We start from the raw sequence: 24,709 nt of genomic DNA on the forward strand, positions 1-24,709 counted from the left end.
CCTTCTTGAAAATATTTCTACTAGTTTTAATATGTTTGATCAATAGCATGATGATTTGATATTGTCTAATGACCTGATACAACATCTTCTGCAGGGTTGAGCAAAACATCTTAAGATGAAACTATAATTTGTGGCATGCAGAAACAAACTTTCTAAGAAATTATTAATATTACTTTCAAAAATAACTAGTTCTTTAAAGGTTTGTCTCCATATGAAAACTATTTGTGGCACTCCCACAGTAAAGTTTTCTAGGTGATTTGGAAACCATTCTTTTACTTGTCCCTATCAATCCCAAATGCATTCTGTCTCCAGAAAACAAGAAAATAAATGGAAACCAGATAAGTGATATTTTAAAAAAATCTAAAACCCTTCTGCTGCTGCTGTATATATGAATATCTCTATGGATCACCAAAAGAAGAGGTTTTTCTGCATGACATGAGTTCAGAAGACAACTCCTGACTTAGTCACTATTTCAGATTGCATTTCACAGGTTATCGATTTGCTTCTGGGTTAATTAAAGGGGCTGTTTTCAATCCATAAAGTCTTAGACCCTTAAATTCTAGTTCTAGAATTATACTAGGGTGGGGGTAACTGTCCTGTGGTAAACGGGAAAAGGTCTCTGATTTGTGTTACTTTATATCCATTAGACCCAAAGGAAATTTGCAAATTCATATTTTAAGTTGGCCCTACCCAGAATATCTGAAGATCCACTTCCCCATACATGCTTCTCAAGACCTCTGCTTCATTTTGAAGCCATATCCATTACACCAGTCCTCATCTCTGACTTGCATACATAGTGCCTATGAGCAGCACCTAAGTTCTGAAATAGTATACCAAGAAAGTTATCCTTGGTGTCAGTTCCAGGACATAAGCAGCCAGTATCCACAACTGCAACACCAGGGTCAGGGTGATAGTGGGAAAAAACAATTCAGGCAATGGTCAAATACAGGCAGGCTGTGGTAGGATCAGAGGCAAAAGGGGTGTCAGGAAGATAAAAGGGTTAAATATCAACAAAGACATGGTAGGACCAGAGGTAAAAACAAAATCAGGGACAGTCAAGAAACAAGTGAGGATGTGGCAGTACTGGAGGCAGTTGCCGAGTGAGAGACACAAAGCGGCCACCATAATAAATCATGTTATTGTTTTTCTGTTCTCGTTCAGTTTTGAAACAAGATCTACAGCTTCCTGTTGCTTCCAGCTCATCCTCATGATTACACTAGCCCTAATCCTGCAAATACCTAGGTCTGATGCCAATCCTGTGACTACTTGCATGACAGCTAGACCAGACTGCCTTCTTGATCAGACCACTACGGAAGCTACATCACTTTCCAGATCTTGAAACCTAGTCCAAGCACAGTCTGCTTTTAGAAGAGCATTCTTTTTGTGTGGGCTTCCCCAGAATGCCATTGACAATTAGAATCTTATTACTGCTGATATTTGACCATTGCTACCATTGCTTTTATATAGCCATTGCTATTGTAGAAGAACTTCATTATTTTTTATCTATTTGTTAGAACAATCAGGGAATAAATAGTGTATATGAATCATTCATTACATAACAGATATGTGTTCTTTCTTAGCACATGAAGAAGTTTTGATTATTTTTATACTGCTTAAATACATCAGGAAACCAAATAATTACACTGATGGAACGGCAAAGAAAACTCCCTAAACCAACTCCTTAGTACAAAGGTACAATACAGGTACATTTTTCTCCCTCTCCATGAACTGATTTTCTTTAAATCTAATTCTACATATTAACTTCTTGAGAGATGAACTTCTTCAGATGATTTAAAAAAAATGGAAGTGTAATATTATTCATTAAATTGACAGCATTGTTCGCATAAATAGTTAATGTCAGCATGTGAACTATGGGTAGTTAAAACACTATTTAGTTATCTGGATTTATTCTGTTTTGCTTTTGAGGTTATTTTTCTAGGTTGCTAAAAAGATGAATTGTCCATTTCAATTATGTTTGCTCTATCAAGCTATTAAAAGTTGATCATTCTATTAAAACAACTGTTCATCAGAACTGATACCAAAATTTAATCAAGTATGACATCAATATTTGGCAATATTTGTTCTAAAGGCCCACAAAGGGGAATTTGAATAATTTTCATCTACCCTAATTAATTTTCAGTTTTCTGAGGACAGAAAATGAAAGATAACCCTATGGAGAATAAGTGGCACTTTAACCTTGACATGTTCAAATGCCAGGTAGATTAGCATTGTAGCATGTTCAGATCAATGAACAAATCATGCCGTAGTTCACTGTAGTTCTCAGTAAATCAAGTTAACTAATATAAGGATGAATAGATGACAAGAAAGGGAAATAGATAGATGGAAGCATGAAGAAAGAGAGAATGATAATGCATTTCTTGCCGAGTCTACTCATGCTACAGAGTCCACCCTGCAGACTGAGGTTGCAATCACATGTGCACTACATAGGCTGGACAGCTAGAAAATTTAAAGTGATGGTCAGGGAGTATCTCACATGCATCTAGCACAATTTATTTCTCCACATTTCAAATATCAAAGGAAGACAATGTCAAAAGCTATGATACTGTCTATTGTTAGGCAGCACCTCAGCTTCTATGAGTTAGGCAGCACAGCTGCATCTATTGGTACAAGGTTCACCAGCCCAATTTTAGGCAGTTATGCCCTTTCATGACAAAGCCCACAGTGTTTGGGAAGGTCTCCAGGACAGGCTTTTGAGTAGGTGCATGGGGACACAGAATGGAGGAGAAAGATCTGTTAACCTGAAACATTATTCATTGCATTTTAATCCCATTTTTTCAGACAAGAATTTTTTGCCAAAGCAGCTCGGGCGGGGTGGGTGAGAGGCTCTATACCCATATGCTACAAACTGAAATACCAAGCTATAGACCAATGTATCTTATGTCCAATTCCCATGCCACATCCTATATTCAAAGATAGGCTGGACATGCACATGGTGGGCATGTCATGAGCAGAGCCAGTTGGAGCTGGGGGTCAGATTAGATGGGCCAGGAGACCCCGTCTGACTCGCTCTGTTTCTATGTTTCTTATGAAACATCATAAAATTCAAGAAAGCTGTGCATGTTACACGGGAGAAGGCTGTTTGCCAATCTCCCTTAAACATGCTGAGTATTACTGCACTTATTCAGATGTAAGCCTATTATTTAAACTAATTTATAGAGTAGACTCATATTTGGAAGAACGCCAGTTTAAACACACACAGTCCATTAATATTTATCTAACACAAAAGTACCTGTGACCTGATTTTGCCAAAAAGTGAAATATACAGCAGAAAGAACTGATCAATACTAAAACCACCACCACTACCACCACCAGCAGAAAGAGCATTGCAGAACAATAAAATGGACACAAATGAAAGAATCCACAGAGTACACAACTTCTAGAGCAAGCATAGGCATATTAGAAATAGAAAGAAAAAATTCACAATGAACAGTAATATTGACAGACCTGTGTAGGGAACATCTTCCCTTTTGGGTCAGGGGACATGACATAAGCAGCTTGTGTGTACGCATAGCTTTTGAAGCGAGGTTTAGGTGGAGGTGAAGGGGTGCGCACATGACCCTGTGCTACACTGACTTTGATCTAAGAAGAAGAAATTAGGAAGAAAATCAGACATATAGTCATGACTGCATGGAATATAATGGATGAAATGTACTTTTTTCAAGGGAAGGTACTAGTGGTTTAACTCTGTCTTGGAAAACAAACAAGCAAAAAAAGTATTGGCATTCAGGATTCAAAGATATGTAGATAGTCAAATCATTTCATTAATATTAATTTTTTTCACAAGAAGCAGAAAGACTCCTTGAAGTGCCAGCTAATTATGCCTGGCACGATACCCACAATCAGTAAAAGACCTCTATAATTCAGTATACTCAGAAAGCAAAGTAGCAAGAACTTGTTCTAAGTTCTGAATAAATGTGCTCAGCTGTCAGCAAGCAGTCATCAGATCAACAAGTCTAAAAATGATTGAGTGCCCCATAAATAAGTCAGCTAATTAATCCTTTTAGGCCTTGAGATTTTTAAGAACTTCAGTAAATATAGTTCTGAGTATGGCTAGTCCCTCTCTTCAGTTGCCATAGCCTGCCCAAATAAAGAAATATACGGTTTGAGAACTTTTAGGCAAATCTGAATTACCCTAGGACTTGTTTATTTATTGGCAAGAAAATGCTACTATATAAATCAGCAGTGATTCCACACCAGTCGTTTGTGTGGCTGTTACAATGGCGAGTTAAAAAGAAAAATATAGAAAGCAAGTCTTTGGTGGAAGATGTTTAAATGGCTCTATCTCTTGTTTCACCACAGGAAATAAAGTTTTAGGAAGGAGTACTCACAAAAGAGATATAGACATTTTCTACTACATGGTGACATTTCCATAAGAAAATAACCTGTAAAATCATGCCTGTCCAGTCATGGGGTCTGATGGATTCATGGACAAAAGGAAGCAACAGCAGAATCACATATATCTATGCTACATCTTAGTGTCCCAAAGGTGGAACTCCAGGGAAGGAAGGAAGGAAGGAAGGAAGGAAGGAAGGAAGGAAGGAAGGAAGGAGAAGTAAAGGAGAGGAAATTGGTCTCCAGAACATCATTCAGCATAAGTGTGGAGGTGCACAACTGTGGCACTGTTACATTAGCTAGGAAAGCTTCTAGTGGTAGGAAGCTAGTCTGTTATGTCCCAAATAAACATAATATTGGAAATAAGCTATCACCAGGGCCTTTTTAATATGTTCTTATCTTGAAAGACATTGCAGATAAGGTATACACAACCACATTTAGGAATGAGTTTCTCTCAGGACATACGAGATAAATATTTTTGTTTTGCATATTTTATTATTTATACGAAGATGGAGGAGGCCTCTGAAAACTGACTAGTATGGGATTAAACCCATTGAATAATGTTGATCTGGGACACAGCACTACATGAAGAAGTTGCTGCAGTATACCCATTAAAAACTTTCCGTATGGAATGATCCACATAGCTGTTGTCTTGAGAAAGCAGGTCAGCCTTTGCCCAGCTCCCCACCCCTCCCCACACCCCATAGCCTTAAGTATCATAAAATGGTTTTGAGTCATTAATGTTATTTCAAAAGATGAACAGAATCAACCAGATTAAAAATGAAATGGCCTTTTATATCAAATAGTATATGATACTCCTAAAGCATTGGATGTGCAAAGGCTTAGTAATTTCAAAATAAGTGCCTTGAGACAAAAATATACACAAAAGGTTACCTTATACTTGTCTGATTTAAGTAAAGTGCTGCATGCTACTGAAGCCTGCTTTATAGCACATAATTCTCAAAAAGCATACACTGCAACGTTTCAAAAACAGCCCTTTACTCCATGCAGAGCAGTTAACAATGTATATCATGCAAAGAAGGCCCTTCAAACAACATGGTCTGTCTGTTGACGGAAATATAGAGATGCTCTTCAATGGCCATCAAAAAGAATAAAAATTCACAGAGTTAACCTGTTGAGAAAAGCGTTGCTGATGTGGCTGGACTGGCTCTTCCCTTATGTGCTTTGATCGTCGTGGCAATGTTTCTACTTCCTGGATAGCTTCTAAAGTAACTTGCTGGGGCAGGACTTGGAAAAGTGAGGTCACATACATCAAGATGGACTTCTTATCAGGATACGCAGTTGCAACATCTGGAAAAACATATCAAACACACACAACATTGAACATTAAACAGTTTGCAATGCTTTGTAGAAAGTGCCTAGGCTAATGAGCAGCCCATTGTCCATATAAGCCACCAGGGATTAATTAAAGTATTAAAATCAACTTTAAGCTTTCATACAAAACTTGAACACAAATTAGAAAGGGCAAAAGTTCCAGAGGAAGAGAGAACATGGAAGCTACTTTCTTAATTCTTATGCATATTTATCACTTGTAATCGTTGTATTTAAATGCAAACACCTTATTAAGAACTAAAAACCTTCATAAAGGCTGACCAAACAAAAGAGAAAAACCATATAATAGGTTCATTTTATTTTGGGACATGTTAGTGCTGCAAAAATATAGATAGGTTAATAGCTAAAGTAGTTATACCAGAATACTTTGGGTATACCAATTGGCAATAGCTTCCTGAAGCAATACAGAAAACATATTAAAGTGAAAAGATGCCCTTTCCAAGGTCCTGCTGGTGCATGTGTCTCCAGTTAAATTAGATGAAAAAAATTATGCTGCTCTGCATATGTACTTAGGGAAACATTTAAGAACTAAACAAAAAACAAATAAGCATGTCACCAAGAAAAAGTTGACTGAACCCAACATTTCAAGTCAATAACAATTTGAGAAAACATGAGTTCTGCAGCATTGCTTTGTTGGCCATTTAATTTACCTCAAGTACTCACTGATCAAGATGTAAAGAGGTTGTAGTATAAGAATTTATCATTAATCCCATAAGTGCTTAACATAAGCATGGCAGAAATCCAAATGCTATTCATAGCAATGAGGTCTTAGCAAAATAACTACATCCCAGCTTTCCTAAGATCTGCAAGATCAGAGGCAAACTGACATTTGATACACCTCTCCTAAAGTCATAACTACATCAAAAATATGATGCACATTAATTTTCTATTTATATAGTGATACCTCAGCTCAGGAACTTAATTCGTTCCATGATTCTGTGCAAAATCGTGAACCAAGTAAAAATTCCCCATAAGGTTCAATGTAAATAAGGTTAATCCATTATTTACCATAACTTTATGTTATACATAAAGGACAGCATACAAAAGTTATAAATGCATAAATAAATGAATATGTAATTTTTTTTAAACCACAAAAATAAAATATGAGCCATGTCCCTGGGCTGCGGGCCAAGCCATGGCTGCCTCACCAAGCCCAGGGGTGGACGCAGTGGGGGGAGGCAGGAGGCACCCCACTTGGCCAGCCACATCCCTGTCCCTCGCCTCCCCTTACCTCAGCCCATGGAAAGCAGCCCTTACCTCCGTCCTTGTGGCCTGGCCGGAGGAGCTCTCCTGCACCCGCCTCTCTGACCTCCCACTCCTGCTCCCCCTCCCAGAGCTGGGTGAGTGCCTGCAAAGGGACCTTCCTCCAGCTCGGAAGTGGGGCGGTGGTGAGGAGCCGGGACGGCCTTGACAGAGGTGAGCATGCCCCCATGGCTCCCCCTCGTGGTGGGTGGGGAGAAGGTTATTGTTTGGAGTGTCCGTGCAGTGAAGATGGCCATGATCACAATTGTCACCGGATGTGGAGTTTGCGACCTGAGGCCAAATTTTTCCAAAATGTCTGTTTGCGACCCGATTTGGTCATGAACTGAGGCATTTGTGAGCCAAGGTACCACTGTATATGTACAGCAGATAAAAATCCTGGGTCTCTCATGTGTCCTAGCCCTGGCTGGGAAGGGAAGGGAAGGGAAGGAGACATCCTAACAGCGTACGTATGAAGAGACTGTAGATGAAATCTCAGCTTGAGCTAAGAGACTGCAATCAGTCACAGTAGGTGAGCTGAGCCTTATGCAGCACAAATGGGCTGCAGCCACATTTGTTTGTTTGTTTATTGTATTTCCATATTTCCCTACAGCTGAAGCAATCTGTGTGGTTTACACAGTCCATAAAAACAGATGATAACAGTACAATAAAAATATCAGAAAATCAGAAAAAATAAACATTTGAAACAGCTAAAAGCCACTAGTTAAAATGGACAATATCAAGGAATAGCAAAGTGAACAAGAGAGAGAGAGACTGTGCAAAAGATTGAGTGATCCTCCTTTAGCCTCCCAGTGGCTGAATAAGTTGTTAAAAGCTTCAGAAAAGAGGGCAGTCTTAACCTGGTACCAGAAAAAATGACAGATTCAGTGACAGTAATATGGAGGTTATTCCATAGATGGGGTGCCACCCCAAAGAAAGCCCTCCCCCTTGTTGCCATTCTCCACACCTCCCACAGAGTTGGCACTTGGGGCAAAGACCCAGAGATGGAGCACAGTGTCTGGGCTGATTACAGTTGGGAGAGATGTTCTGATAAGTTTTGTGTCCTAAGTCGTGTAAGGCTTATAGGTTAAAACCAACCCCTTCATTTGGGACTGGAAGCATGCAGGCAGCTAATGCAAGCAGGCCAGAACTGCTCTTATATTTTCGGACATACATATCTCAATTATTATTCCATCTGCCTCATTCTGTATTAGTGGCAGTTTCTGAACCATCTTCAAGGGCAGCCCCACATAAAATGCATTGCAATAATCCAGTTTAGAGATTACTAAGGCAGACAACTGACACCAGGCTATCCCTGTCCAGATAGGGGCATAGCCGATAGAAGGTGTTCTGAGTCACTGATTCCACCCATACCCCAAGTGACAAGGATGGATCAAAGAGCACCTACAAACTATGAATATGCTTGTTCTGGGAGTTTGACCCCATCTAGAACAGGTTGAACACCCGCAATTCAAAGAAACCACTCAACAACAGCATCTCAGTCTTGTCTGGATTAAATTTCAGTTGTTGGCCCTCCTCCAGTCTACTCTCATAGCCAGGTGCCAGTTTAGCACATCCACAGCCTCACCGGCTGATGTTTAGAATAAATAGAGCTGTCTGTCATCAGCATTCCGATGGCAACACACTAAAACTCTGGATGAGCCCACTCAGCAGTTTCATGTAGATGTTGAATAGTACGAAGCTCAGAAGAGACCTCTGAGAACTCCGTGCTAAAGAAGCCACTTCTTGGACTCAGTATTCCCCAAGCACTACATTCTGGAAATGGCCTTCCAAGTATAAGTGCAACCAGTGCAATGCAATGGCCCCCACTCCCATCTCAGCCAGTCATTCTAGAAGGATACCATAGTCAATGGTTATGAAAGCCTCCAAGAGATCCAGCTGCATCAACAAGGTTGCACTCTCCCTGTGTCACTCCCAGTATAGGTCATCATACAAAGTGGCCAAGGCTATTTCTTCAGTAAAATCTAGCCTGAAGCCCAACTGAAATGAATCCAGATAATCATTCTCATGCATGGGGTGTCTGGAGTTGTGCGTGCTCCTGGAGTCAGCAATTTCTTTGCAAGTACAGGTATTAGGAATATCCAGGAATACTTTTTCAGTTTCTGTTAGTTTGCCAGTTGTATTCTTATCTAGGGAAATAAGATCTTGAATCTGACACACATGTCTTTATTTACTCCAGTCTAGGTTATACACTGCATGGGAATGCCCTTAGAGATAGATGGGAGCGTTGACTGGTGTAGACTACAGCAGGAAGAACACTTTGAGGAGCTACACTTTCTGTTCATACTACACCTGTTTTGTACTCACTACATCGCCAAATTAAGGTGGTGGCTTTGGCCTTTAAAATGCTCCATGGCTAGGGATTAGATTAGTCAAAGGAGCTCTTGTACTCATATGAATCCACCAAAACCTTGCATTGGGCTTCTGAGACCCTGCTTTTTGGTCTTTCTGCAGGAACTACTGGGCTGGAGAGATAATCTGAAATCCGAGAACTCTTTGAAACCCTATCCCCAGGGAAATGTAAGTGGCTCCCTCTCTACTAGTTTCTATGAGAACGCAAAGTATTTTTTAAAAAAATTCCAGTTAGGATTACCTTTATAAGTTTTTCATCTGCAGGTGTTTTACGTTTGTCCCCTTGATGATTGCCTGACCCCAAATTTGAAGGTCTAAAATCATCAATGAAAAGCAGAAGTGGCAGAAGCATTTTCCACCTTCATGTAAACCCCACTCTGCATTTTTGCTATATGGCTATGTTTGGCCAACTAGTTGAGGGTGATCAACAGGAGATGGAAAGAGGTTGGGGTGTTGTCAAGATCCATCAAATCCTGGCATCTCCTCTCCTCCTTGCTCATTGGAATATTCTCTTTAACATTTTCAGAGGTGGATTTCCCAACCTTGGTGAAACAGTAGATTCAGTTCTTTCTTTCCCAGCTCTGAGAAATGGAGGGAATCAGCACAGATAGCCAGGTCTGAGACTGGAATTCTGTGTCCAGACATGGATCTTGGAATCAGAAGTATCCTATGGTCTCCCAGACAATCTTTAGGGTCCACATGATTGCCCTCTCATATGATTATTTCACTATTTTTATGTTCGATTTGGTTACTGTAAGCTGTCCTCTGAGGGTAGCCATCATGAAATCTACTGAAGAAAAATAGACAACTAGCCCTCCCTGCACCTCATTGTACCAATTATTATTCTCTAGATCCCAGGTTTTAGGGTAAACAGAATACAAAAGAACAATGGCATTTCTAGATAACAATTTTTATGTATATATCCTAGTTGGGAAAAAGGTGTGACATTGATTATGTAATTATTGCTTTCACAAAGAACTCTTACCATGGTTAATCAAGCCCCAAAATATCTTATTAGCTAGAAACCTTTGACAACCGTGACATTCCCAAGGACCAATATGTCAGTTCATGATACAAAGCATTAAGCAATAAATTTCATCTCCTAGGCCTCTTGGTAAATTCTGCTCACACAAAACTCCATCAGGAAAAATCTGTTAAATGTCAGATTATGGATATGGGCAAACACTGCTATATATTCACATCTTAGAAAACTGGTTCTCTATTTAGGTTTGTCTTTAAATTGTCATGCTAATTATAATGACTCCAAGGGTCATGCTAATTATCTGGAGAATTTAACTAATCCCAAATAATGTATTCTTTATTTATTTATTTTGCAGAGGTGGATTTGGCTATATGCCAGCAGTTGCATTAGATGGCCATTTCTTAAGCTCTCGTTTAATGAACAGTTTTGCACCTATAGAGGGAAAAATGCATTGCTTAAGCAAGATGATTTTGTTTTGAAGCATCAAACAGTCATAGAAAAACAGGATATTATAATGTATCTGACAGTGAAACAGAAAGTGGTATGCATCAAATAAGGCCTCACATAAATCCAGAAGCACTGTTGTTAGTCGCAAAGTCGTGTCCGACCCATCGTGACCCCATGGACAACATTCCTCCAGGCCTTCCTGTCCTCCACCATCCCCCGGAGTCCATTCAAGCTCACACCAACTGCTTCAGTGACTCCATCTAGCCACCTCATTCTCTGCTGTCCCCTTCTTCTTTTGCCATCTATTATTCCCAGCATTAGGCTCTTCTCCAGGGAGTCCTTCCTTAGGTGGCCAAAGTATTTGAGTTTCATCTTCAGTATCTGACCTTCTAAAGAGCAGTCAGTGTTGATCTCCTCTAGGACTGACCAGTTTGATCACCTTGCAGTCCAAGGGACTCGCAGGAGTCTCCTCCAGCACCACAATTCAAAGGCCTCAATTCTTCAGTGCCCAGCCTTCCTTATGGTCCAGCTTGGTCCAGCCTTGACTATACGCACTTTTGTTGGCAGGGTGATGTCTCTGCTGTCTAGATTTGCCATAGCTTTCCTCCCCAGGAGCAAGTGTCTTTTAATTTCTTGGCTGCAGTCCCCATCCGCAGTGATCTTGGATCCCATGAAAATAAAATCTGTCACTATCTCCATTTCTTCCCCATCTATTTGCCTGGAAGTGATAGGACTGAATGCCGTGATCTTAGTTTTCTTAATGTTGAGTTTCAAGTGAACTTTTGCGCTCTCTTCCTACACCCGCTTCAAGAGGCTGTTTAGTTCCTCTTCACTTTCTGCCATTAAAGTGGTATCATCTGCATATCTGAGGTTGTTGATATTTCTCCCAGCAATCTTAATTCTGATTTGTGGTTCATCTAGCCTCGCCTTTCTCATGATGTGCTCTACATATAAGTTAAATAGGCAGGACGACAGTATACAGCCTTGCCGAACTCCTTTCTCAATTTTTAACCAATCAGTGGTTCCGTGCCCAGTTCTCACTGTTGCTTCTTGACCCACATATAGGTTTCTCAAGAGACAAATAAGATGGTCTGGTACTCACATCTCTTTAAGAACTTGTCACAATTTGTTGTGGTCCACACAATCAAAGGCTTTAGCATAGTCAATGAAGCAGATGTTTTTCTGGAACTCCCTAGCTTTCTCCATGATCCAGCGTATGTTGGCAATTTGATCTCTAGTTCCTCTCCCTCTTCGAAATCCTGCCTGTACTTCTGGTAGTTCTCAGTCCACATACTGCTGGAGTCTAGCTTGTAGGATTTTGAGCATAACTTTGCTAGCATGTGAAATGAGTGCAATGGTGCGGTAGTTTGAACATTCTTTGGCATTGCCCTTCTTTGGGATCGGAATGTAAACGGACCTTTTCCAATCCTGTGGCCACTGCTGAGTATTCCAAATGTGCTGGCATATTGAGTGTAGCACTCAATAGTTTGAATAGCTCAGCTGGAATACTGTTGCCTCCACTAGCTTTGTTGTTGCTCAGACTTCCTAAGGCCCATTTGACTTCACATTCCAGGATGTCTGGCTCGAGGTCAGTGACCACTCCATCGTGGTTATCAGGGACGTTAAGCTCTTTCTTGTATAGTTCCTCCATGTAATCTTGCCACCTCTTCTTAATCTCTTCTGCCTCTGTTAACTCCCTGCCATTTTGGTCCTTTATCATGCCCATCTTTGCATGAAACATTCCCTTCATATCTCCAGTTTTCTTGAAGAGATCTCTGGTCCTCCCTATTCTATTGTTTTCTTCTATTTCTTTGCACTTTTCATTTAAGAAGGCATTCTTATCTCTTCTAGCTATTCTCTGGAATTCTGCATTCAATTGGGTGTGTCTTTCTCTTTCTCCCTTGCCTTTCGCTTCCCTTCTTTCCTCAGCTATTTCTAAAGCTTCCTCAGACAGCCATTTTGTTTTCTTGCATTTTTTTTTCTTTGGGATTGTTTTAGTTGCTACCTCTTGTACAATGTTGCGAACTGCCGTCCATAATTCTTCAGGCACTCTGTCTATAAGATCTAATTCCTTAAATCTATTTGTCACCTCTACTGTATATTCATCAGGGATATGATTTAGGTCATACCTGAGTGGCCTAGTGGTTTTCCCTACTTTCTTCAATTTAAGCCTAATTTTTTCAACAAGAAGCTCATGATCTGAGCCACAATCAGCTCCTGGTCTAGTTTTTACTGACTGTATAGAGCTTCTCCATCTTTGGCTGAAGAGCACATAGTCAATCTGACTTCTGTGTTGACTGTCGGATAATATCCATGTGTAGAGTTGTCTTTTGGGTTGTCGGAAAAGAGTGTTTGCTATTACCATTGTATTATCTTGACAGAATTCTACCAGCCTGTGCCCTGCTTCATTTTGTACTCCATCTTGCCTGTTATTCCAGTTATCTGTTGGCTTCCTACTTTAGCATTCCAATCCCCCATGATGATAAGGACATAATTTTTTGGTGTTAATTCTAGAAGGTGTTGTAGGCCTTCATAGAACCGGTCAACTTTCACCTGTTAAGGTAACATGAAAATGCACAGCAACCATCTGAATCCATCAGTCTTCTTGGGCAGATCTTCTTAGTTGCTTCCCTCCTGGCAGAAGCTTCAAGTTCCAATAAATCTAAACATCTCTAGGTAATGCAACTATAGAAAGTTCCTCCATGACCAGATCACTTTCATCCCATCCCACACAGAAAACCTTACCCAAAGCATGCCCAGTTAATAAGTGGACTCAGATACTAGTTGAGATAGGCCCATGGTTGTCATGAATTTCTGAACTAATCCTCACAAAAAGGCCTTTGTCAATTAATATCAAGCTTTGTCAATTAATATCAAGCTTTGTCAATTAGTATCAAGGCAGCAGTATATAATAACTTTTCCAACTGTGAATTTAAGCAGTATAGGCATAAAGCCACACAGCCACTTTCATATCTGCTTGTGGCATTTAGGCATAGAGATTTCAATCAACTGAAAGCTAGTTCATTTTATTTCCTTTAAGAACACTGATATGCCACAAATGACTCAGAGGATTTCAGTGGGCAGAAAGATAGTTTTTTTGTGTTTAATTGTAATGCTGATGTAATGTAGCATACATTTAGTTTTGTGTAGTTGAATACATTCATTAATATTTTTCTTCATACAGAGATACTAGATTATTCATTAAACAGATGGTGTAAAATGATCTCAAATACTTAGGAATATTCAAATGTGTGATGACTCTCAGTGCAGATGAGTTCAAAGTAATACTTATAAAATGATCTGAGCAATACATTTGTAGTGATAACTTCCAAACTACCTATTTTCATTCAGAAAGATTTCAAAACAATTGGCAATTGTTTATTGACATCACCTGTTCAATAAATGAATCCATCAAAACAGTGATAAGTAAGTCTCAATATGTTTCAAAAGCCACAAAACACAAGTAAAATAGAGCCATTCACTCCATTGTTGACAATATTCAGTTTTTAAAAACTGAAGGAAAACTGAAGCATACAAATATTACCTGGATTAAACTCTTCTCATTTGCTAGTCCAGATGGGATTGAAACAAGGTGCCAGTTGTATTCAAAATTTTAAGGAATGATTTAGGTGAGCTAAGCTCTGAAGCTAACGGGATATGGGCTACTTCATCCTCAGCTGAGTTACTCAACTACTTGGCTATATCTCAAGGAAACAATGTTCAGATGAGGGAATAATGCAGCTTTTCTAAATGTTTACAATAAAATCATTTGTACTGAAGTTCAGCAAAAATAAACCTGGGACAAACAGCATGGCTGAATATGATGTTATGTGGCTCAATATATGTGAAGCTGATAGGGGCCTCATCTACCAAGTGGGGCTCAGTGCATTGTGGCATGTGTGTCTCTCACCAAAGGCTTGTGAATAAAGGAAGGGAAAGCAAAGAATTCCACCATGCTCCACCCTGTCACTTGCGCTTATCTCAGAGGTAATGCATTTTGTTTCCCTTTACATGTTTTATTTATGAACAACGTGCACTGAACTCCAGCATGTCTATGATGCAACGATTCTAAAACATTGAAGTATGAAAACTTAATATAACTTTAACATTTGAAGTAGGATTAATTCATTCTGAGGTATCACCTATTTTAACATACACACACACACACACACACATTTCTGTGCACTTCGGTATTTTGGTGCTGATAAAATGTGTTCTTAAGTATCATGACCAAGTGCAAAAACCTGATCAAGTGAGTCTTCACTGTAGTCCAGAGACTTCAGGCTCAATTGATCAAGCACTATACCATAGAACAACTGCCATTCATTTCAACAAAATTCTCTTAAATAAATGAATATTGTACAATAGTGGTGCCTAAGCCCCTTTGCTGCTTAAACAAATGTAAATAGTAGAGCTAAATGGTTTGGATCATTAGCAATGAAGATGAAGGTTTCAGCTACAATTTAGTTCAGATCATGACTTACTAAAGGTAATTTTATATAGCAGATTTATGGGTTGAGGTAAGTCATTGGATGATTATGGGACAGATTTCCTAATACTAAAACTAAAGCATCCAATCCTAACTTAAAAATGCAAGAACCAAGCAAGGTCATGGATGGATAATATAGTCTACTTCTAGTCCATTTTAGCTCTGGAAGTAAAAATACAGTAATATAAAGAAAATAAGGCTGTGATCATAAAAGCACTCTCCACTAATAAAAGATAACTCTTGGGGAGTAACAGTTCATTCCACAGACCTGATGACTGATTACTGACAGAGAATCTGTGGTCTTTTTATTTACCTGCATCATGTATTTAAAAAACCCACCATGGGAAAAAGAATTACTAAATCACTCTACAGTGCTTATGTTGCCTATTCAATCCATGTTGCCATTGATAGTCAACTTCTGGAAAGACTACACCAAAATTTATAGTAGTAGAATGCTCTGATTTGCTTTACTTAAGTACTCCATTACCTTGCTACTTTTCCTGTGCATCTAAGCATAGTAATTGAGTGTCTGATGTGGACAACAGTGTGAAAAGATCCATAGACAACTAGTACTTCATTCAGTGTTCTACAGTGCAGAGTGGATAAAAATAAAGAAGCAATTGTATTCTCAAATATATTTGAAATCCTCCTCCCTCAGCGATTCTCATTCTATCTACCAGACAAAGGTTTTCCATTTGCACGTGAAAAACTGCTGCAATATGTCTAGTAAAACTTCTACCTACCAGTCATGGCCTTTTTTAATTTTACGTGCTAAATAATTTGTGAAGGTGGAGTTGGGTGAAAGGTGCATTAATGGACTTCTATTTTTAACCCCCTTGTGGGGGAAAGATTAAAAAAAAAAGTCATGAGAATTTTAACCATCCCCTCCTGGAGTCTATGGTCCTGATCTGAATTGGAACCACACATGCTTGCATAAGAGTAGACAAGACCATCTTCAGCTGCAGACTACATGATTAATATGATGAGTAGTAGGCCTCAAAGTGGCACAGAAAAACATTTGGAGGAGGAAATGGCAAGTTCTCCAGTGTGCTGATCCCTGTATTTTTCTAATTTTGAAACCTGTAATTGTTGCTGGTAATACCACTTTACATGAAATTTTTTAAAGACATTTCTTCTTTAAGTTAAGAAAGGAAACATGAAACATCAGTACAGCATTACAAATAGATTCAAAGTATGTTTGTAGAATGAAAAAGTAAACAGTGTTGTATTCAGCTGGAGATTAACCTGGGTTAATAGGCTGCCTTCCACCATTGTTTATGAAATATGTGAGGAAATAACATTGGGAAACTTGATTTAATTCAATGGTTTATATTGGCCTTTTTTTCTTGTCAGATAACCTTGCTCTAAATCAAGTCACCCTTTTATAACATTTCATCATAGAAAATGAGGATTTGTACACTGTTTACTATCAAAATACTATGAAGAGAAAGCAAATATGAAATACTGCATTCTAAATGGGGTCTGTCTAGTAGCAAATGGTTATGTGCCACAGTTCCCTAATTCTTAAATGATGTACATATAGCACAAGCAACCATAAGAACCTGATAATACATGGAACTAAGCCTATCAATGCAAAGTAAAAGTGAAATGTTCCAAAGTACACAACATTTTTATATTTGTACATTATACTTCAAGCAAGATATTACAGCAAAGTGTTATAGAAACAAATGGAAAGGTTAAATAGCTTAAAGTCTATATGCAATAGCAGAATACATCTTGCCAGTCTAAAGGGAATTTGATAAACTGTATAAAAAAGTACTGAAGATATAAAGATATGGACTGTGATAGAATTAATTTTCAATTCCAGACCATTGACTTTTACGAGCAGTCAGCTCATTAACTTTAAAAAAGGGGGGGCAGAATCATCTAATACAACTCAACTGTCTTCAAACAGAAGCAGGTGAGCTGTTTTGAATGAGTGATCTTAGAGATGGGATCTTACTATAGATAATTATCTCTATTTGTGATCATTCAAACCGTATTCAAGATACCTATGCATCCTATAGCAGGGAACATGTAAAATGATATTGATTTTTTTTAACCTTGAATAACTGTTTCACATAGCTTTTCAAGAAGATCCACACATTCTCCTTGAATATCTGTATAATGAAATGAAACAGGTAAGGGTGAAAATCCTACAAATGTTTAGATAGAAAAATATCCTATAGTTCCCAGCATCCCTTGGCTATTATTGCTGCCCAGGGAATCCTGGGAGTTTTGCAATATATTTCTAAACATGTATAGAATTGTGCCTTTAGTGAGAAATAATTTATGCAGGAGAGTTTAGTTCAATGAGATGGCAGTTTCAAAGATATGAATCAAGATGAAACCAAATAACCTTCTTGGAATGCTGCTAGGAAGCACGTTTTTCATCAACCTCCCCAGAATCTAAGCAAAATAATAAAGAAGAAATAGAAACCTTGTTTTAAAAATGTATACCATGAAATTAAAGAGTAAAGAGGGTAGAAAAAAGACAATGGATGCATGAAAAACTGAAGCAAATTCAGTTGAATATACACTAAGTTGGAAGGCTACCTCAAATATCAGGCATTCCCTTGCCATACACCTAACTGTCTCGGGAGCAAGGTTGGCTGCCCCCATGCTAGCATTATAGAGAGCCAGTCTAGTGTAGTGGATAAGAGTGCAGAACTGGAACTCAGGAGATCTGGGTTCTAGTCCCTACTCAGCAATGGCGCAAACTGGATGACTCTGGGCTAGCCCAACCTACTTCACAGACTCTTAGCCCAACCTACTTCACAGGGTTGTGAGAGCTATGTAAGTGAACTTGAGTTTCTTGACAAAAAAAGGCAGGAAATAAATACAATAAATAAATAAAAGGGCTTGTGTGGAGTCACTATATGACATTACATTTTGATTTGTGAACTATATAAATGGCTTTTTGCCCCACTGCCATTGCAGTAACTGGAGCATATACACTTGACTGAGGTTAGATCATCACCAACAGCTGTGAGAACTTTTGCAGTTGTAACCCACCATCTGTGGGACATTTTGCTATTCAAAATTTGCCAGTTCAAAGATATTTGCCAGTTCAATTTATATAGGCAATTAAGATGTACAGTCTGCTGATCATTCAGGACTGCTGCTGTGATGAACGCCTCTGTGCTATGAGCCCCACGATACTGTGAGCTAGAACAGAAATTTTAGATCTTTGGGGTGTGGAAGCTTCCCTAACACTCTAAAAGCTCTACTTTAATCACAGCAATGCAGAGCTCTTAACAGTGAAGTTTTCAACCTGGCAGCAGTTGCTGAATGTTCAGCAGGCCATGCGATAGGCAGCATAGCCTGCTGAAAGCTTCCCCACTAAGAATCTTGCATTGTTGTGATTTTGCACAGGGTGTTCTTAGAGTAAAAAAAGCAACCAGTAAAACAAGCCACTTCCTACATTCCACTCCCCAGTGGAGAAATTACTTGAAATTCTCCCCCGCCTCTAGTTCTTTTGCTGGAGTATCCATTTCACCCTTGCACTTTCACAAATTGCTGAAAATGGCAGCCTTGAAATATTCAGCACCACGCTACTTTTAGGGAGCCAAGCGTGATGAAATGTGTCAGCAATTAGAATGCAAATAGCAGAGAACTTGTAGCAAAATCAATTCATAATGATAATCTATTTGTGATCTTATCCTGTTGCTGGGATGGTGGCAAATATATCTCACTCCTCTCCCAGCATTGCAACTGCTATCTCATCTGGTAGAGGTTTTCAAATGATGAAAATATTCCGGTGTAAGCTTTGAAATACAATTGGATGAATCCTCAAAGACCCATTGTGACCAATGTGCTGGAGATTCTGTGGATAAACCTGCTCATGCCCATGCCAAATTAGATGTCATTTTCTTCTGAGGAGGTTAAGCTTTATGCTGACCAGGGCAGATGGGGGTTGTACTCCCATTTTATCTGGAGGCCCACACTGATTTACATGAAACTTGTGGGGCAAATCATCTGATGTTTGGATGAAGTGTCACCAATATGTGAATACTGTGAATATTTATTGCAGTGAGCAGTCCTGAGGCTATGTAGTAAGGGGACGGCATATAAAAAACTTTAAATAAATAAATAAATAAATAATACTGAGCTCTGCCTCTTATTTCCATCTGCACATGTCTCATAGGCAGCTTACTCATGAAAACAACAAGCAAACACTTGTTAAAGAAACAGAAGACTCCTGTGTAACTCAAACACAAACACTTCAGCAGAATCCACAGGTCAGAGCCCTTCCTGAACTAAGTTCAAATGCAACGTAGATTAAACAGGAGCCAGAAACAGAATCTTAACATTCAACAGATGATCTATATAAGGTCCCAAGACACAGAACACAAGGAATACAAAAGTCTGGAGTTTAAGAGTAGCCCAGTAAAGGGAGTGTCTGGGGTTAGTGATGTGTATCCCCAAGCTCTTTTGCCTCAATAACTCTGTATGGAGGTTTACAGCTCCTCTTAGATGAATTTGAACTTCCCGTGAAAGAGCAAGGTCATTGTCTGGCAGTTCTCAAGACTCTGAACTAAAACTCAGGTGACTACAAGATCCAGGAATGTGCTTTGCTAACTTAGGCTTGTACGCTAGTTGCAACTCCACATAGACAGAATGGAGCTTGCCTCCATTATTTATGCAGTAGTGTTGCAAACATGCCATTTTCCTTCACAGTTTAATTATGACAAAGGGAAGCAATGCCTAATGGAGTCTTAAACCAGGGATCCTTAAACTTTTTCACCACGGGGCCAGTTGGTGAAAGGTGCTGGTGCTGGGCGTGGGCTGGAAAGTTGGTGCCAGCAGGGCGTGCGGGCTGGAAAGGGGGCGGGGGCAGGGCAGGCGGGCAAGGGGAGGCAAGGTAGGGGTGGGCGTGCGAGGCAGCAGCTTGCTCGTTTGGAGATCATTTTCTCCGAGCAAGTTCAAAACGACCTCCCTGCGAGCAAGCCGCTGCCGCCGCCGCCTCCCCATGCATGCGGCAAGACAGCGGTGGGCACACAGGCGAGGCGGGCGGCAGCAAGCGTGTGCCCAGTAAGTCCAAAACCTCAGGCGGGCTGGATAAATGGGCATGGCGGTCCAGATCCAGCCCATGGGCCATAGTTTGAGGACCCATGGTCTTAAACCATTTATTTGGTATGCAAAAGAGGTCAGCAGCATGGCTCGTGCCTGAACGTGGAGCTGACAAAAAAGCAAAGGTTTGGGCATGGTCTTAACAGATTACATATTGGCAAGTAGTTTGGACTGTGCATGACCAAGTGCTCTCCAGTTCCAGACTGGCCTCCCATGTCACGACACCTTTAGAAAGTCATTAGTGGGGTCCTGTAGCTAGGCATTTTGCTGGTATTTTCTGAGAACATCTTGCTAGATGTCTTGCTAGATGCTAGTTTGTGTTTGGAGTTAGTGAAGGTTTTCTGATAACCCTTAACACTAGTGGTTATGCCAGATGTTACTTTCCAAGCATCTAGGTGCCTTAATTTAGCTTCTAACAGACTAACTGATCTGCACCCTTAGACATGTAAAGCTTTCACTGAATAATTGATCCACAGCTTTAGACACACAGAGCCTAAATTAGCTATTGCTAAGACTACCCAGAGCCTTTGGCCCATGGCCTGGCCAAGGCCATGGTGGCTTGGTCAAAGAAACAATCTGTGTATGGTTTTCTTGCAAGTTACAGCAAGCAAACATCATTACAGAATGGCTGGCCTTTTTCTATCAGTAGTGATTTCCAGGCTAGGCTACTACAATGTGCTGCTTGTAGACTTGCCTTTAAAGATCATTAGTCTGCCACAATGGAAGGCAAAAATTGTACTGGTCATTAATTCATATAAGACAGAAATTGGAAGATTTATTTGGTGGAAAGCCACCCAGAAATTAAAGACTTTTTTCAATATTCCTGATCAACAAATGAGAAGAATTCTGTTCAAACTATGAACATGCACATTTAATAAAATTAACTGTTCAGTAATAACATTCATTAATTTTAATAGAGTATTTCCTTAATAGAGTATTTCCTTAACTGGGAGACAGTTCTACTTCAGAGACCATTGCTACATCTGACCTAGATCAACCACTAACAGACAAGAAATGCTTTAAAACTGGAAAGAGAAAAGGTACTGAAATACTTCATAGAAGCATTTATAATACTGTAACAATCAAGACAACACTTTTTCACACAACATGTACTTCAATGTTATTCATCTATGAAACAGTGGGCATTTTTTCTTAAAAAGTACAGAATATTTTCTATATTAATTATGACAACCCATTTTACATAAGCCATCATGCATCAAGGGAATGTAAGGTGTTCTCACATTTTAGAAATTACTGACTATATCCAACCAGGAATCTGTCAGTGACAAGCTAGAAAAAATAAGATTCACTGCTAGCCAATCTATAATAAAGAAGTCTGTGTTGAATTAAAACTAGTTATGCTAAACTAATAAAAAGTGATTGAAATGTATGTCAGTGGATGTATGTCAGAAAGGAAATAATAACAACAACAACAACAACAACAACAACACAAAGACAAGGCAATCTGCTTTCACATAAAGCTTCCTTATCAGCACAAAAGGAAAACAATGTTCCACTGGAAAGCAAAACAAAACAAGTTTATTGCTACTTTTAATGTAATCAAAGGCCTAAAGTTATGTATTAGTTGTTCATTAGTATTATTTTTACAACCTAATAAAATATAAAACAATAGCTCCATGGTGCATTTCTGTGTCTATTACAGTTGTACCATTACTTAATAACTTTGTCATCAGTTTACTGTTACTGATATAGACCCCAGCTGATTGATTTTTTTTAAGAAAAGGAATTTAAGTTATAAGAATGGTGAATTCCATTCATGGAAACAGGCCCTACTTTCACTGGCACTTCCTTCTAGTTTACTGTGTTTAGCACCACAGCTTAGCAATCACAACAATTAATATTATGGCACCTTGGAGATTAACCAATGCATTCTGACATAAGAATATGAAGGGTCAGGGGAGATGTAGCCTGAAATGCAGAAAGTACAGATAGTGGCCATTCACAAAAAGCTGTTCAGTGATAACACAGGCATTGATGTCATTGCCATGGTGAATCCAGGTATGTGCATATAGTTGCCAATCTGAGAATAACACTTCATGCCAGAATAAACGTGTTAGTCTTTAAGATGTCACAAGACTCTTTGTGTTTATGGTTAAAAACTGCCATAACTATCCTTCTGGAATTTTACAGATCCAACCCTGTGTGTTCTGCTTGGAGACACTTCCTATTGAATTCAGTAGATAATTCAGTCATAATGTCAAATGAGAGCTTGGTGTTGTGTGAATTAGAAGTCAAAGAGTCTCTGTCCTGTATGTGCCAAACGTCTCTTTCACATGACAATGTCTCTTCTTTCCTTGTTTGACACTACCATCTTATTTATACTCTGTTTTGCTATCATAGACTGCAGGATATGTAGAAATTGTAATTTGCTGATTTGGAAAAAACCATTGTTTCCCTCAAACAAAGGAAAAGAGAAGAAAATGTGGCATGCAAGGTGGGGGGGAGGAGCAAGTGGGGACGAAGATAGCAGGAATGCTTCTTCAGATACAACAATCCATTACATATCTCACAGAAAGAGACCTATGCACTTAAAACGTCTCTGTAACAATAGACCTGCATTTTCAGAATCACAACTGCAAAATATATACTCCGCATACATTGCTCAAGTTAAGCTACTATTCCCCTTAATATTTGTGTTACTCTTCCACCCCTGAGTTCATGGTGATGAGTCACCATGGATCACCAAGAGCATGGATCACTTCAGCTAGTCCTCCAAGTGATCACCATGAAGTTCATGGTGATAAATGGGGTCATCCCAAGCTGAATACAAGAATGAATCTGCCAGTTTTTTTCAATATATAAAACTATTTTTAATGTATGGGTGAATTAAAAATTAAATTTTAAATAATGCAGGGGATCTGCTTCTAACAGCAAAATTCTGGTATCATCACATTTATTTATTGGCATACATTAAACATACATTAAAGGCAAGGGAGAGCTTGACATTATGGGAACAAAATGAAGGCAGGGATATACACATCTCTGAACATACCTGTAAATTTAGCTTATGTGAAAAAATATAATTTGAAAAGTTCCTCCTTTTTGTTGTCAAATAACAAACAATACAGAACAAGAAATTTGAAGCAGGTGGTATTAGCTTTTTTGAGATGTGCACATATATCCTCATATGGCAGGATGGCATGCTCAGGTCCACAGAGATAGTGAACATTTTAGTAGGAGTCCCACTATTCAAATTCAAGGTGTTTATTTCATATACTATTTAGAATTAAAACCCAGCTATACTGCAGGTCATCATAAGTGGGAGATGACCGTGAGATTCTGAGGCAGCATCAGGGCTCCCTCTTCTGGCTCGAATAGTAGCCCTGGTGGTTGTAGGGCTGGGCCCACAGTCAATTGCGGCCACCTGGGCTGTTACGAGAACCACCAGGGAGCCCTGAGGGAAGGGCTATAGAAGAACCGGCTCGTCCCTGCAGACATGGCCTCAGCAATGAAGTGCGTTGATGTTGTTTGAGCTCTCTCTGCCTTCTAGAACCTGTTTCTGGAAACTCTTCCCATCACCTTGCTCCTGCTTCCTGGTCTTCTCCTGATCCTCCTTCTGCTCTAATCCCAGGGACCCCCTTCTCCTTGGCTTGTCTCTCTAGCTTTCAACTCCTGATCTGTTTTGTGTATTCTTCACTATTCAGACTGACTTACCTTGTCCTTCTGTTACTGGCCTCAATCTCTGGACTGTTGACTGCGACTTAGAATAGGTTCTCATAGTGCACCAGTTGTCTGGGTCCTGGTGCCCTAATCTGATACCCAGCTGCCACACCCTGGACCATGACAGTGACTTGATGGCATATAATAACCCAAAGCTGTACTACAACAGTAATGATGATAGGAGGAAGAAACTTCGTCCAAAGTTCAGGGATGTTATTTAATGATTATGTTAATTAATGCAAACTATTTGCTGAATAAGATATTTTACAAGATGAAAACTAAGAAGACTTGTGGAATGTTACTGCAGAGCCTGCATAGATGAATTAAAACGGATAGATACAAAATAAGGCGTAATCAATGGCCTATAGCCTGACAACTGCTTTTCAATGCCAAATTAAAGCAATTAATCTAAAGGATGGCTTAAATTACAAAAATTGGCATTTTATCCAGTTAATTACATGAACTACTGAGATGGGGTGGATAACCACGTGATAGCTTTTGGATCAGACAGGCTCTGATGCTTTCCTGCTAAGTGAGCTAATGCAGAGAATAGAAAAGTATTTGTTAAAAACAAAACGATACAGCAGTCACCTCCTTAATTATAGGGACACAGGGATCCCTATAGCAGAATCTGTAAAGCACTTACTTTAAAGTGAAACTGACTGGATAAAAGGTGGTTAGATAAAATAATACAGGTATCTTGGAGAGAATACTGGGAT

At 39.4% G+C, this 24,709-nt stretch overlaps 1 protein-coding gene across 7 annotated transcripts in view; it reads right to left on the minus strand.

Moving 5' to 3' along the window:
- The window catches only part of DMD (dystrophin), a 994,758-nt gene that overhangs the window by 726,735 nt on the left and 243,314 nt on the right, over positions 1–24,709 (minus strand). For 5 of the 7 annotated variants that reach the window (XM_044441363.1, XM_044441361.1, XM_044441362.1 and 2 more), the window contains exons 8-9: positions 5,486–5,664; positions 3,466–3,600 (exon numbers count right to left, since the gene is read on the minus strand). In XM_044441363.1, the coding sequence (XP_044297298.1) occupies positions 3,466–3,600; positions 5,486–5,664 (314 nt within the window). The remainder of the gene's footprint in view (positions 1–3,465; positions 3,601–5,485; positions 5,665–24,709) is intronic. The other 2 variants (XM_044441365.1, XM_044441364.1) reach the window with 1 other exon arrangement.

Source organism: Varanus komodoensis, unplaced genomic scaffold (assembly GCF_004798865.1).
Source record: "Varanus komodoensis strain SLA01 unplaced genomic scaffold, ASM479886v1 scaffold4, whole genome shotgun sequence".
NCBI classification, from domain to species: Eukaryota; Metazoa; Chordata; class Lepidosauria; order Squamata; family Varanidae; genus Varanus; species Varanus komodoensis.